Raw genomic sequence first — 15,419 nt, forward strand, 5'->3', positions numbered from 1 at the left:
AAGTAACTGCAGTGTGTCACGGAAACAACCTGACTGTCTGCAGGTCTTCAGTAGTCTTTAAGTTTAGTTACATGAGGGTTTAAGATGCCCTCATGTAACTAAACTTAAATACATTACTGTTAGTCTGGACTAACATAGGGGACAAATGTACCATGATATCCATCACATGCTAGCTTTTTTTTTTTTTTAATTCACTCAGCAATATCACACAACATCTTACTGATTTGGGATTGAATTTGAAAGCACCAAATGAAATCTAAAGTTGTCACTAAATTTGATGCGAATTATCTTTTTGATTCCTTTTACACACGTGTGTATATATATGCATGTCTCTGTGTGTGTGTGTATATATCTGTGTGTTTATGTATATAGATATTTGGAAAACAAGAAAGCGCCTTTATTTTTGACATTTCTCTAATCCTGAATTCCTGAATGCATTGGGTTTTGGTTTTTGGGTTTTTTTTAATATGGACAAAATTATTCCTGATGAAGAGCTTTGCAAATGCTTATTTCTCTGAAACAGGAGTCAAGATAGTGCAAGGCAGAGGACTGACCATAGGATTGTACCTAAATCCGAGGATTTGGGCTTGATACCTTCAGCCTAGCGTGACACAAGAATTCCTTGTGTCTATCTGTGCCACCCATCTGTGCTTTAGTATTTCTGCCTTTAATACAGGCCTGTGTTCTTACAGTTGGGTCTCAGAATTTAAATCAGCTGGAAAATGGGGGAAAATATTAAAGGAGAAATTAAAAAATACTGGAAGAGCAGTAATGCTTCTAATAACACTTGAGTTCTGTTTTCTGTAATGTGTTAAAAACGTCTAATGCACTAAACTTGATTTTTTAATGATTTTAAAATAAAATATGTGCTTTTAGGACATTAACAAAAAAAAAGCAAGCTCCATCATCATCACTTGGGCAGTGCCTGGGTGGCTGAGCGCCAGAGAGACAGCAGTGGGTTTACTTTCCGGGCTGCACCTTTTGTTCCCCAGACCAGCAGGGAATGGCAGCAATGCGGAAGCAGCAGTTTAGCTCCTGGGCACAAAGGGATCCTTAATGCCAATTAAAAAGCAGACTTAATGAGTACCAAAAGCAGCCCCCAAGCCAGGCCTCCTTAGCTAAAAAAAGATGGGAAAGCAACATGTTGTAGGAAATGATGGAATTTTGAAAATCCCATAAGAAACAGGGGAACACCCTTTGCTTTCCCTCCTGCATCCTCAGCTCTCGCTCTGCTAAAAGCGAAGCCATATAAAAATAGAGGAGTAACTGGTGTAACTGCCCCATTCGGAAAGTGGCTTTTAGCTAGCTGGGGGATTGTTTGTGGTCAGTGTGTTATTTCTAACTAAAATGGCACTTCATAAAAATAACAAATTGTTGGCAACTCTTGCTCTTTGAATTCTATTTCTAGTTCTAGTCTCTATTTCTGTTCCTCTCAGTTGCTTTTCTCCTAACAAATCAAACTTCAGGATTGCAGCAGGAAATTTAGATTTAACCTCAAGAGTCAATGTTTTGTCTCATATCTGCTCTAATGTGATACAGATGTTGGAACTGCTGTACGTAACTCAAGATTTTATTGAACTAGCCCTCCCTGCCTAATAGAAAACATAGCTAACGGGAGTGCACATTAAACACAGATCACTCCGAAGGCACTAAGCTTGTGAATTTTAGAAATATATTTACAAAATACTTGGGATATTACTTCAATTGCATGTCATTCAGCTGTTTGATACGAAGTTTCTGCCATGGTAAAGAAGCAGAGCTCTTTATCTTACTTGTTTTAAAAAGCAAAACCAAGAAGTAAACACCTAAAAATGCAATACCTGAAATTATTTACAAGCTAGATATTCTTTTTTTCCAATTCTTTGCTTCCTCCTCTTTAAAAGATAACCAGAAAGACTGGAGAAATAGATTATCTATTGCATCCCTTTTTACTTCTTCTGTTTTCCAACAATCCTGATCTCCACTATTCTTGCTTTTTTTAGTTTTCCTTCTCTTGAGTTGCCACTGTGGCCAGAGCATGCTAAACACTTGGGTATGTCTTTGATGAGGACTGAACAGTAAACACTGCATTTCTCAAGACTCTGCTATGCCATGTTAGCCCCAGTACAAAGTCATCTGAAATCAGTTCTTTATTCATTCTTATTTTTCCTCATTTGTAATAATGAGATTAAAGTTTGCTACTTTTCTGTACAAGCAGTACGCTGTATTTCTTAAATGAGATTTTTTTAAGGTGAAAACAGAAGGTTTGCAACATCAGAGTGCTTTTCTTGCCGATAACAAAATAAGAATTATGTATTAGTTTAGTGCACCAAAACCAATCCTCATACCTTATAATGTAAAAGCTGGGCAGAAATATGCTACCCAGAGCAATCTCCAAGCAGCAAACAGACCAGGGAAAAGCCCTTGCTACACAGAAAGCGGGGAAAAAAACCAAACTAAAACCGAAGAGCTCTGCAGGGAAACACAGAGATTAAAAAAGTCTTATATATATTTTCACTCAGTTAGGCTGACTGATACTGTGGCTTTTTTGTTTAAACCTCAAACTTCCACTCCTTGCTGGACGTCTTCTTTGACCCTTGGGTGGACCAACGTATTTTGGATGTGGGTGTTAGACAGGGTACAGCCGTGTCTTTAGGCAGCTCCAGGGCTTCGGGCAGCCGTGTTGGTAATACCAGCAGCAATACAGATAGACACAGCGTTAGCAAAGGCGAATTCCTTGTCCTTTGTGGGTTAAAGCTGAGCTCCAGAAAGGTCACAGCAATACAGCTGTGTAGTAAAAATAGTAAAAAACCTCACTCGTTCAAATGATGGCCATATCATGAAAGTTAATTCATTTCAGCTATGGTATCAGCAAAGCAGATCATTAGTTGAACCTTAGTATATTGAACTATAAACCTGTTATTTCGCCAGTAATGTGGGAAGCCCTGTTTGAGGTTAATTGTCTTTATATATTCCATTGGAAGGCTTTTGGGTTTTTTTCTTGTTTTTTTTCTACATAAACAGAGAGCAGCTCATGCAAAATGGGGCCGTGATCTTTCTTGGGTCCAGCAGAGGAACCTGTATGACAAATAACTGATCCTACCTACTAACTACATCAGAATTTTTAAAAATCTTTCTGGTCTTGTCACTCATTACACAAGAAAATGTGTATCAGCAACTATTTCTAGCAGCTAACTTTTGGAAAAATGAGGAAGGTTTTACTATTGCCTAAAGGCTCCAAACTCAGTTCATATCCTGTAATAAGTTCAGGAATACAGAGTCGTTTTTAAAATAGCACACTAGCTCTGTTATCATATGAGAAAATTCTGAGGTCATCAGTGTAGCGGGACTGTATATCATTACATGTGAATCTTTTTCTCTTCCAGGCTTCAGTTTATTTCTTTCATTTCCACAAACACTATACAACATTCACAGGTAAGTTAATTAATATTAAATAAGTTCTATCCCCTCCCATTAAATTCTGTATATTTAATGGTTTCCTCACTCGAGAAATAAATGTAATGCTTGAAGTAGCCTGGCTTCTTTCAGCCAGATGCTGTTCTGATAATGTAGTAAAAGGTTTTTCTGGTCAATTTTCAGAATCTGACAGGTTCTTTTCCATGTTTGTAACTCCTCTCCTCTTCCTTTCACTTGCCATTCTCCAGGCAGTCTCACACTGGTCCTGCACAGTAAACTGGTGAAAGCTCTGTAGTTACAAGCACTGCATTTTATTTGCAGTCAAATGTGATTTGTAACTTCTACCTGCGCTAGGTAAAATTCTGTAGCTGATCACCCTGCACTCTATGAAGTACTTTATTGTCTTCCAGATCCTTCTGTAAAACTCTTCTCTGTATGAAGTCTGCAGATAATTGCTATCAGATAGAGGCTAGGTGGCAAGCTGTGATTACATCTAAGACTAGGAATTTTATACAGGGTTAGTTTATACTCCGACGGCCTATTTTTATTGATGGTGCCTGCGTTCCTCTAGTATTTGCTAGCTCATTTCACTCATCTGTCACATCAGGTCTCTCAGATGCTAAGTGTCCTGGAGGAGGGACTGTCGCTGCTTGTCTTCAGGAATCAGTGGAAATTAATATTAACATTTAAATTTTGGAGAGACTATAAGACAATAACGCATCGCTCCTACACAGCCCTTTTCATGTCACAGTACTCAGTGTAGTTAATAAAAGCATGAATAGCCCCGAGTTTAGGGCAGGAAGAGTGGAGAGTCAGGAGATGTGGGACAGGAAAGGCTGAGGACCTGCAGAAAGGCTGGGCTTTGGGGCAGGGTGCTGGGAGCAGCAACGGGAGGGGGCTGGGGACCAGTGGTACAAGGGACTCCAGTTCGGGGAAGACTGGGAGAAGGAGGACAGCACCTTGGCCACATCAGTCCCTGGCAGTAGCAGCATTTACTCCAATGAACATTTAGTTTTTGCTTTCTTTCCTCTCAAGTCATCATTCAACATATAGTTTCTCTCAAGCCTTCTGGTGGGTTTATCATTCCTCTGAACAGAAGAGCACACTACTTTTAAACATTGTCAGGTTTGCTTGAAGGATGCACATGCAAGCTATTTGGTGATGAGGGATTTGAGTTTTCCAGTCATTTCCTCTCTTTCTTCATCCTGCTGCCTGTTCTCAGTTGTTATTTTATCAGAAGAATATTCTTTTTTGGAATAAGAACGATATTTACTGGATTTTTGTCTAGCTGTTTCTATAAATACAAATGTGCAGAGATTCTAAACAGGACATTTCCCAGTACACTTCAAACACAGAATTGCTCTTCTGAACTATTGGTATGAAGAAATGGTTTAATGGTAGTGAACTTCAGTAAATTAAACCTCCTAGTCCTTTTATAACCTCTCAATGAGTTTTGCCTGAGTGAGAAAGATGTAAGATGATACATGCACAAGCTGTTGATCTTACAGTTACCATTTTCCTAGCTGACAGAAAATAGTAATTTACTACCTTTAATAATACTACCTTTAAAAGACAGCTTAAAATATCCAAGAAAACACAATGCATCATTAATTTTCCTGTACTCTAATTAGCAAAAAAAGCCTCGCCTTTAGGCTGTACTTTGGCAACAGTACAGGATTGTCTAGCAGCATCACCTCTAGACCTAAACAACAGCAATGCCTGCCAGCCATGTGCTTGACTCTGTTGCCACTGAAAACATGGGGCGTATTGGCTGAAGTAATTTCATGTCTCATGTCAGAAGTTTCATCCTCTAAAAAATATATATTTTGAATTCACAGCAAGCCTGCATGCTGTGCATTTGGATGACAACTACAACAGGGTACTGCAGCTCACTTTGTGTAAGCTTAGTGGTCCACTGCCAGGCAATGATGAGCGGGTGAAGCTGACCAGAAGCTATGTGAATAAACCAGTATAAGTTCACCACAGAAATAAATGTTACTTGGGTATCCTACAATTTCTTGTAAAATGTCTGGGTATCTAGCACATTTGCACAGGTAGTTGTGTTGCAAAGTGAATTCTTGGGCTGAGTTTAGGCTAGAGTTTGAAGTTACTCTACGGAAATAGAATGGATAAATTTTCTTACTCCATAAAATCATTGTATTTATTTACAGAGCACATTTAAAGAAAACACTGAAGAATGATTCTTTGTATGAAGGACTCCTACCTCTTGTGTCACCTCTGTTGCTGTTCGTTCTTCTTACAGTCTGGGTGGTTTTATCTCCAGGCAACATATTAGCAAAGCAACCAAGATTGTTTTTATGGATGGTTGGGGTTGCTTTCTCAAACGTTATTGTAAGTATGTTTGTGGTGGTGGTATTATTTAGAGATAGCTTTCTATTTTTATGTGACTAAACAGAAGGGAACAGAAACTGTAGCTAAAACTCAGCAGAATCTCACAGCTCTTCTACCTCGCTGTTACGCTCTGTCTCATAAAAACACACCACAACAGTTGTCTGGACTAGGGACACTTACAGTACTGCAATACCTACTCTACCACAGCATAACATTTTTATGAGGGTTCTTTTTTTTCTGAGAGTTTATGAAAACCCTAGGGAGGCCTTACTTCCAGAAATGTAACAGATGTTCCCCAACATATAGGCAGAACTGAGGACTTGTCTAAGTAAAAGAAAGCTCGACACAGGCACAGATTTACCAGCGAGAGTAGAGGGGTTGTCCTTGTCCTGCTGTCATGCCCATTAGCATGGTACATGTATTCCTGTATCCTGCAGTTCAGCTGATCCCACATTTTTCCTTCACCGTTCGGAATAAGGCCGCACCACTGACAGCATTTTTTAGGGAAAGATGTGAAGACATGCAGGGGCCTTGCGATGGCTTTCTGCCCACAGATTAGTTTCTCCTGTACCACATCATTGTGACCTATTTCCCCCCTTTAATGGCTATGAGGCAACATAAACCTCAGTGAAGTAACAACATGGGAGGCAGACAGTAATGCTGAGCACTGCAGTTAACCCAGGGCTTTCTTCTCTGGAGGAGGCCCTTTGCCCCTCTTCTTGCCAGGAGAGAGGCAAGGGAGCTGCAGCCAAGTAGAAAGGTGTTCCACCATTTAACGCTAAAATACCCTAAAGGGTAGTGACTAGTGTAATTTTAGGAAAATAGTCTCCAACACCATCTAAAATCATGTCACTGAGCAATGCTACATCCAATTTAAAAAGGGAAAGGCTTGAAGTGCCTTGCATTATGAGAGAGATCTTTGAAAATGTGGGATTTTAAAAGAGAAAGCATAACCCTTCTAGAAATTTGTATTCAGGAATGGAAAAGAAATCATAATGGTGATGTTTGCTAGATGTGTCCTACAAATATACGCTTCTGAGGGTCACAAATCAAACAGTTCCATCTTAAGGACTTAATCTCACAAAAGTTAGGTTATTTTCAGATGTATAAGTTTTATTGTATGCATTTTTCATTACCTAATCTACCCCTTTTTCTTAAGAGAACAGTGTAGAGTCTGAAATGAGAAATACAATTATTTCATACCAGTGGGGAAAGTGCTTTCAGAGTTTGGCAGGTGGTGGGCACATACATCTTAACCAACCAAGAGCCATCATGGCAGGATGCTTGCAGAAGAAAAATAGTAAGGCAAACCAGAAGTTTCTTTGTAGACTGCAGTTTATTAGACATTGAGTGCAATGCATATTCTTCAGGCCTTGTTTTTTCTTTTACCAAAACATCTACTGCAGTGTTAGAGGCTCGTGTGAATTAAAAATGTATGCATGTTAGTTGAAATTTTTAACATTTTAAAAGCAAGCATTAAAAATGTATGGGCGTTAGTTGGAATTTATAACATTTTAAAAATGAAAAACAAGCCTGTATTTCCTTTCATCTCCTCTGGTCCCTTATACACACGTTTCCTCCAGCATCAGAGTAAGGCTTGTCATGGCAATGCTTTTCTTCTCCATCATAGTCTGACACATGGCACTTCCATTATCTGTTCTGTGGACCACAAACTGCAGCCCATGTTTCTCTACCCACCAGTATCTTGAACTTCTCATGCCTTTGACAACATATTTAGTTGCCCAGCAGATCCCCTGGGCTAAACGCCTGTTCTCAGACCTGGCCTCGTGGCCATACAATGTCAGGATGAGTAGGGAAGGTGACAGCCGCCTGGGAGAGGGCAGAAAGATGGGCCATTTCCAGCATTTTTGGCTAAACTAAGGAAAAAAGGCCTCCGAGGCCTAAAAAAGGAAAGCTGCTTATTCATGAGAGGAGGACTTCTTTTCCCAGTCCCCACGGCCAGCAGTGGGACTGCCTATGGGTTGACCACCCCTCTTGCCGAGAAGCTCAGACCTTCCTTTGAGATTTGCTTGTAGGGCAAGTCTCAGAAATACTCAGGTCTGAGCAAATCACCACAGAACACAACTGTCACAGCTCCCAGTTAGGAAGCCCTCAGAGGCACGTGTTTGAGTCCAAGAGGAGGGGATGGAGCAGGTAGGTCCTGCAGAGGGGACCTTCAGCCATCACCATAGCAGGAGTGCAGTGGCCGACGTGGTGGCCGGCTGACGGGCCAGGGCAGCTCAGACTCAGGAGATGCTTCATGAGGAACCTCCCAGGGGAGAAGTTCAGAGAGAAGATGCTAAGGACCTACCCTGGGGCACAGACCACAGCTGCTAGAGGTTTAAATTCAGCGGGGCCGGGGTAGCATTGCAAGGTGTAGGCGAGGGGGATGGAAAAGCACAGGGCATAGTCCCATAGCCTTACCTTTTCTTTCCAGTCTGCCTCTCCAGACTCCAGCTCCTTCATCTCCTAATGCTGTTTTTGCCTCACTTGTAGTGTGAGACAGTGCTTCAGGACCAGGGGGAATAAGGAATTGAGGGAGGAGCGCAGAGCATAGTCCATTTTGCAGTCCTGTGATACCCTGAAGGTGAATTGCTCCAAATATTAATAAGCAATCTTTATGAAAAATCGAGTACCGTACTTAACATGGTGTAATAATGGTTTAAAACAATGTGAAATCCAACCTCTGGACAGGTGCAATTATTCAGCCAGAAGAACTATAGCATATAGATTGCTTTAGCAATTTCTGATACCCTCTGGAATGATTCCCAAAGGACCCATAAAACTAGTGTTATTAAAAAAATTCATAATCAATACTGATAATGTTTTCTAAGCAAAAACGTTTACATTAAGTACAAATGCTTACTTCTTGCATTATTGAAAGTTAATTATTTTTTCATGGTTTATTTTTGCATTCTTCAGCTTCCACAGCACAGACAGTAAAGCCAGTATTTTTTCCCTATGGTCAGACTCTTACCGCTGCTGTCATCGGATTTCAGGCACTGCACAGGGAATGAATTTTTCATTCTTCTACTGTTTTCAGGATACATTAAATCTATTTTTGACCACATTTAAATTTTGAGTGAAACTTAAATTGATAAAATATTTCAGATGTGCCTAAATTCCTTTTTTTTTTTGTAAAGGGCATGGTGTATATGAGACACATTTCTTAAGGAGTCTAAACCAGGTAAAACACTTAGGTGTGTTTAACTAGTTTTAAAAATCTGAACTTCAAGTGAGTACATCTCATTATGTTTCAAGAACTCAGTAAAATTAAGCTAATTGCTTTCAGTTAAACCATGCACCATATATTCATTTTTTTCTGCCGTTCTGAGTGGGATCCCTTTCTCTGGGCCCCCAGCTACATCTCCAGGGAGTCCACTGCCATGATCGAGCCAGGAAAATGGTGTTTTAGTACATGAAGGAGTGCTAGAAAAGAAAAACAGGATTTAAAAGTGGCATATATTACCTTCCCTACCTCCTATACAATGAACCAGAATATATTTCTGTCACACCATGTGATTAAAATACCAGTACGCTCTCCCAGTGATTAAGTGGTGGCACATTTGATTTGGGATCACAATTTTACAAGCCTGTGTGAAAGCATAAGGTGTCAAAGAAACTCCCCTTTTGTGAAGATGTGCTTCGTCTTCTAAAGCAAAGCATGTCAAAAGACTGTCTCCAGAAAAGAAGTGTGTATTTTGAATTACTTGTAATAAAGTCCTTTAAGACTCACAGACAATGAGGCACAAAGGTGTATCTAGAGTAGTCTTCTCACCAGAAACAAGCCCCATTTTGCGCTCTAGCCTTGTTTTCCCCTCATCAAAAGCAACCCGCAGAGAAAATGGACGTACTTTTGCCTAGACCCCCGGGCTGACCCAGTGCTTCTCACCTGGTGCCTTTTGCTCCGACAGTGCAAGGTGATCATCTGCCAGATGAGCAGCACCCGGCCGGAGCTTTTCCACTGGTTCCTCTTCCCGCTGGCGCTGGTGGTCTACGGAGCCATCTCCGGGGTGCTGGGCTGGATGGAAGAAGCGGTGCTCGCCGTGTTCACCGTGCTGGTCACGGCCGCCCACGTGCACTACGGGGTCTGCGTGGTGAGCGGGCGCCTCCAACGCGGCCACGGGAGAGCTGCACTGGGGCGGGGAGGAAGATGGGCTCTGGGAACGGTTTCTGCGCTGTCTAGTTGGGGCAATGTCCGGGAGTCTGAATGTTCAGTTATGGGGTTTTATTCAGTATAAATTAAAAAAAAAAAAAAGCTCAGTTTACTGCAGGCAGTGCCTTTTCGTGTGTGCGGGAACTTCAGTGACTTGAATTATTCCAATGTAGCTGACTGGTTTTGGCTTTAAACCCATCGCAATCAGAATATTTATGGACTGGTTTTATGCACCAGTTGACCCGTGTGGCATGAATCTTCCCACCCCTTTTCCCTTTCTTCCTCCTGAGGGTACTTGACTGAAAAAAATAAGAAGGTAAAATGCAAAGTGAAATAAATAGAATTCATAAAATAAGGTTAACTTTGCTTTGAATCTGCAAGCAAAATAGCTGTCCCAATTTCTGATTATTTCTTGGCCCTCTGTTAGCATCTCCCAAGCTGGAGACATGGATGGTTTTCCAGTTCATTCAGTCTTATCAGCACATTTTTGTGTCTGCTAGATATCTGTTTTGTCATTTATTGTCATCTGAATTACTGCTTAAATTCATTTTTTCCTCAGTTATTGCCCTCTTTTCTCAAGAGTACTATCAAATAATCCTTAGGAAAGTGTCTTAATGGGGGTTTGCTTTTAGATAAAACACCTTGTATAGCAAAGTTCACATTTCACAGGGAGTTGGTCAGCATTCTTTTATTTAAGATACACTGTTGGGATGTAAGGATTTTTCTTTGAAAGAAGCCTTTTGTCAGCAGACGTTGGCGTCACAGTAGATTTTACCCCAGCACTGATATGGGCCTGTCGGTGGAGGTCAGAATGGAAACACCTGGTCAAAATTCACTATTGACTGAGGGGGCTCAGCTCCATCACAGCTTATATGTCATCTGTGAAGCTGGTCTGTAGTGATTTCATTTCTCATCAGTGTGCTGCAAGAGGAATGTAAAAGACCACAGCTCTCTTGCTTGAATACGTGTAGGTCCCCGTGTACTCGTATGTCCCCAAGTACGCGAGGACTGTGGTTGGGTCCTCCCCTCTCTGACCGGGAGAAGAGAGATGGTGAATTGTGAAGCACGTACAAAACTGGTTGCTAATCTCTGTGATTTCTCTTTAGGGGAGGCAGCTGAGTGAGCACTTGAACATTTACATCTTTTCTCTGAAGAAACGTGTCCAAGAGTGAACATCTGCACTATGATCAGACTGGAACACTTGATGTGGAGATTCGCAGCTCTTCTGACGTGATAAATAGTTGGAATTAATCTGATTAAAATAACCAAAGAATAAAATAGTCCAGATATCCAAACCACTGCGACAATGAGCTATGCAGCAAGATGCTTCATCTCAGAAGAAGATTCCCACCCAGCAGAGAAGTGTTTACCAAGTTGTTCTGCTGCTAATATTTATTCTCTTCACTAATGCCGTGTTACTACCCTCTCTGAAGCTTTTGTCTTCCTCCTCCTCACCACTGTGTCCAAAGTCCTGGATAAATCCATGCTGGGTTACATGAGATCCTTGATGGTTTATAACCAGCACTGGTTTTGCCCAGCCTAGTCACCAGTGGGACCCCAGCAATGCAAACCCTCCCTGTATGTCCTTCCCACTCAGACATCTGTGTCTGCTTCATTTTCCATGTTTATTTTCTCACAACTCATTTCTTCCATACAACCTCCTGAAGGGCTTATGCACATTCAGTGTTTTCCTCGCCTCAAATCAATGTGTGAAGAAAAGAGAATGAGCTCAGAAAGCTATAGGTACAGTAAAGTGGTTTTGAAACTTATGATTTCTTTTCCCCAGCATTAAGATGAGTCTCAGCTGACCTGTATCTGTCAGAAATGCAGGCTCTGTACAGCAGCAGCTGGCCTTTATACTTATTTTCTAGGCAGTAACAAGTGCATTGTTGATGTTTCGGTAGCAACAAGCAATATACCCTACAAAGGTAACCAGCTGAGAATAAATTTGGCCAACAAACCTTTGAAGATTCTCATATTGCACTGCAAAACTAGTTAGTCAAACCTCATCCATGAGTGCAAAATGCTAAGCAAATCATTGTTTGCCTGCGTGCTTGAAACAAATTCTTGTCGTTTTAGATGACAGAAAAAAAGAAAGAGACAAGAAAAGCTTTTTTTAAACATTACACGTTTGCATGCAGATGTAAACTGCTCACTTCATCTATAATATATGTAGGTTTTCTGTGTGCCTTGGAGGAAGGAGTAGGAATTTGAGTTTCCTCTCTTTTTATACGCTGCCCTAGCCAGAGGGACTTTGTGGCCTTGAAGCACTAATGAAACAATCTGTCCACTTTCCCCAAGGTAAGCGTTAGATTACATTCCTTGCACAGAGGGATGTGATTGATGGACTGGCATGTTTATTAACTAGTTAACTGTATCTCGCTTGCCAGAAGCAGGGCAGAAGCATAGTTGTTGAGCTGCTGAGCCTTAAGTTCACCTTTTTTCAGTTCTTAGACCATTTCTCTGGCTTTATTACTGGCCTGCTCATTTTTTCCCCAGTTAACATACCCTTACCTCAGTAACTCCTATTAGTATTTTCAGCTGAGCACTGACTAGTCATATCTTCGTGAACTGCTTCAATTTAAGTTTGTACCGCCTGTTACAATAGTTGACCTACCACAACGTCAGTAGGGCCGGTTTTTGGGGGGGGTGGTGTCCCACCCGCCACATAAACATCGTACTACAATCACAGTTCAAGCAGCTTAAGGCTCGAGCTAGGCAGAGGACACAGGTCATCCTGTTAATGCTGGTTTGGAGATTTTGCTGAGCCCTGCAGGCTCGGGCAGGGAAGGGAGGCTCCCGTGCCCTCCGGCACCGCTGTGGTCCAGCTCCGGGGATGCAGCTGGATCAACGAGGGGTGTCTTGCAGCCTTCCTCCCTGCCGGTGGGGTGGTCGTGCCCCTGCCCTGCGTGATGCCTAGGGAGCACGGAGTCTCCACGGAGGTGCTCCCTAACTGCCTGAGGACTCTCTTTCTTGGAGTAAGGCTGACAGCTGTTTATTTAATGAGGGCTGCTAAAAAAGGCAGTTCTGACTGTGTTTGAAGGGGAACGATGAGTTTGATGTAGGCATGCACCCAGCAATCTCACTGTTTGATGAAGTTAAATATTACATCCGATACCAGATACACTGCCACAAGTGTCTCACCTATCATCTCAGCAGTTTATATTTAACCCGTCCATCAAAAATATCTGGAGGAAGTCCTGACGAGAAAAGAATTAGAATACAATTAACAAAAATACCCCTGGATTGAATGTGGTTGTACTAGAGGAACTCTGTGGACAGGCTTCCCTTTTCCCTCTGTCTTGCACTTATTTATGAAACAGTTGGAAATAAGGGTCACAGAAGCAGCACAATTTAATGCACTGTAATGGAGTATTTTGAAATATTTCATTAAATGAAATTATAAAACTTGAGCTGCCACAGCCTGCCTGCGTTTGTACCTTTCCAAAGAGAAACACAGTATCACTTCTAAACAAAATTAAGCTCCAGCCAGCTTTTTCACATTCTACATGAAGACACGGCAAATAACTTTCTTTTTCTTTTTTAAAGCAACTTGTCACTACAATCTCTAAAAGACAAGTATAAAAACAGATCATGTATTGCACACTGTATATATTGAATTGTTAGCTGTCTTAGATGGTAACTGGTTCAATGAACAGGAATAAAAATGCTTTGTTCATAGGGCAGTACGGTCACAGATTTATTTTGCAAAGTCAGATAACAATATGTAGATGACCTAACAGTCTAACAACAATTTTTTTTGGTCACAACATCATGGCAGAAAATCTTCAACTACTTGAACTGGAAAGTATATAACTTCTTTTTTATGCTGTTGAGCATTCACACTAGGCCAAAGACATGCCTCCCCCCTAGTCTTACGAACCGCAACTAAACTAGCGCTGCTCTCCCAGGTTTGAGCGCCTGGGTTGGAAATGGGCTCCTCGGGTCCCTGCTTCATCCTCCCCTGCCTCTACCAGAAACCTTCCCTAAGTGGGGCTGGGCAGTGGCTCAACCTCAGCCCCAGCCCCAGGGATACCTGGAGGCAGCAGGGGGGCCCAGGCTGACCTCTCGGTGGTGGTACACAACCAGGTAGCTTCAGCCCACGGCAGAAAGAGGTCCTGACCCAAGGCTCAAAGCCCTGGAGATTTAGCAGCAACTACTGCAGCAACATTGCTCATGCTGCAAAAGATCAGAGCTGTGAAAATTAAAATGAAGTTTCCCCCTTTTCTTCCAAAAACCTAATATTTTAATCTAAACTGTAGGTGGCTTTTAGGTACTGCACTGAAGATTCGTCCCTGAATACTTGGCCATTGCAAGAAAAGTCTGCTGGGAGCTTCAGTGCCCTTGCTATAATACTCTATTCACCTCCTGGCTGCTGCGAGTTTTGCTTTTGCTGTATCAAAACTGAGATACAACAAGAGATTTGGTACTCTGAAATTGGAAAGCATTTACCATAAAGAAGAATGTTCTGTTTACATGCACATACATACATGCATTTTCTTTTTTGATTTGTTGAAGGGGATACTGTTGCTGAGCTCTTGGGGAAACAGATACTACCTACACACACAGAGTAAGTAAGTGAACTTTTTTTTTAAAGCAGCTGCCTTTTTCTTCCTAATGTCACTAATGAAACAAAAATTTAAACCAGAAAAGTATTATTTTAGAATGTTTTGAATAGTCTCTAGAGCTAGACAGATTTTAACATATATTTTTTTATTAAATATGTAAAAAGATAAACGCAAGTCAAGTTATTCACATATTCAGACAAAAATCTACTCTACCATGCGACAATTTGTGGATAATGTAAAATGACTGATACATCTGAATAAGACTTTTTGTATCTATTATGTCATTACTTATCTATTTATAATTAACAATACATATGTTTACATTCCTTTCAGTTTACATTTAATATATAACCAAAGCTTTATGGTGTGCTATTCAGTAAAGGTAATTACAAATGCATATTAAAACCATAACGGAAGAATGGGTTACTCATAGGGGGTGGGGGGAGAAGGACAAGTCTTTCCCCTTTCAGAGCATCGCTCTCCCCTCAGCACAGCCAATTTCTAGCGCCCACGAGGTACTTTACTGCCCCAGCTCCCTCCGTCAGCCACTTCCCCCTTGATACAAGCAGTGAGAGGGCTACGGTCCTCAGACCAGAAATAGGATAAAAGGAATTTTCAGGAAATGAAATTCAGCTTTTTAAATTTTTTTTTAAAACGTGCTTCAAAGAGAGAAAAGGAGAGAGGCACAACAGCCTGGCTATGAACCCTCCGGGGAGCTCAGCAACCCGACCACTTGTACCTTTAGAAAAACATTTTTTCTTGAAGTGCTCTCCATGCATCTGCTCGAGCATTAGCGGAAGGATGAACTGCAGTAAGCAGAGACTGGTGCTGATGACATTAAGTTTATAGCTTGGATCCCAAAACTCCTTGCCCCATCAGAAATCCCATACAGGTTAAAGGACATTCTGGAGACTGGAAAAAATTAGTAACTGCTCTTCGGTTCAACA

The 15,419-nt window shown here is 41.3% G+C and overlaps 1 protein-coding gene across 1 annotated transcript in view; it reads left to right on the forward strand.

The window, feature by feature from the left end:
• LOC127013191 (ethanolaminephosphotransferase 1-like) overlaps positions 1 to 11,118 on the forward strand; it is a 55,503-nt gene extending 44,385 nt beyond the window's left edge. The window contains exons 7-10 of the mRNA XM_050891892.1: positions 3,366 to 3,414; positions 5,568 to 5,748; positions 9,663 to 9,845; positions 11,011 to 11,118. Of these exons, the coding sequence (XP_050747849.1) occupies positions 3,366 to 3,414; positions 5,568 to 5,748; positions 9,663 to 9,845; positions 11,011 to 11,076 (479 nt within the window). The 3' untranslated portion in view covers positions 11,077 to 11,118. The remainder of the gene's footprint in view (positions 1 to 3,365; positions 3,415 to 5,567; positions 5,749 to 9,662; positions 9,846 to 11,010) is intronic.
• The last annotated feature ends 4,301 nt before the right edge of the window (positions 11,119 to 15,419 follow it).

This window comes from Gymnogyps californianus, chromosome 2 (genome assembly GCF_018139145.2).
Source record: "Gymnogyps californianus isolate 813 chromosome 2, ASM1813914v2, whole genome shotgun sequence".
In the NCBI taxonomy this organism is placed as follows: domain Eukaryota; kingdom Metazoa; phylum Chordata; class Aves; order Accipitriformes; family Cathartidae; genus Gymnogyps; species Gymnogyps californianus.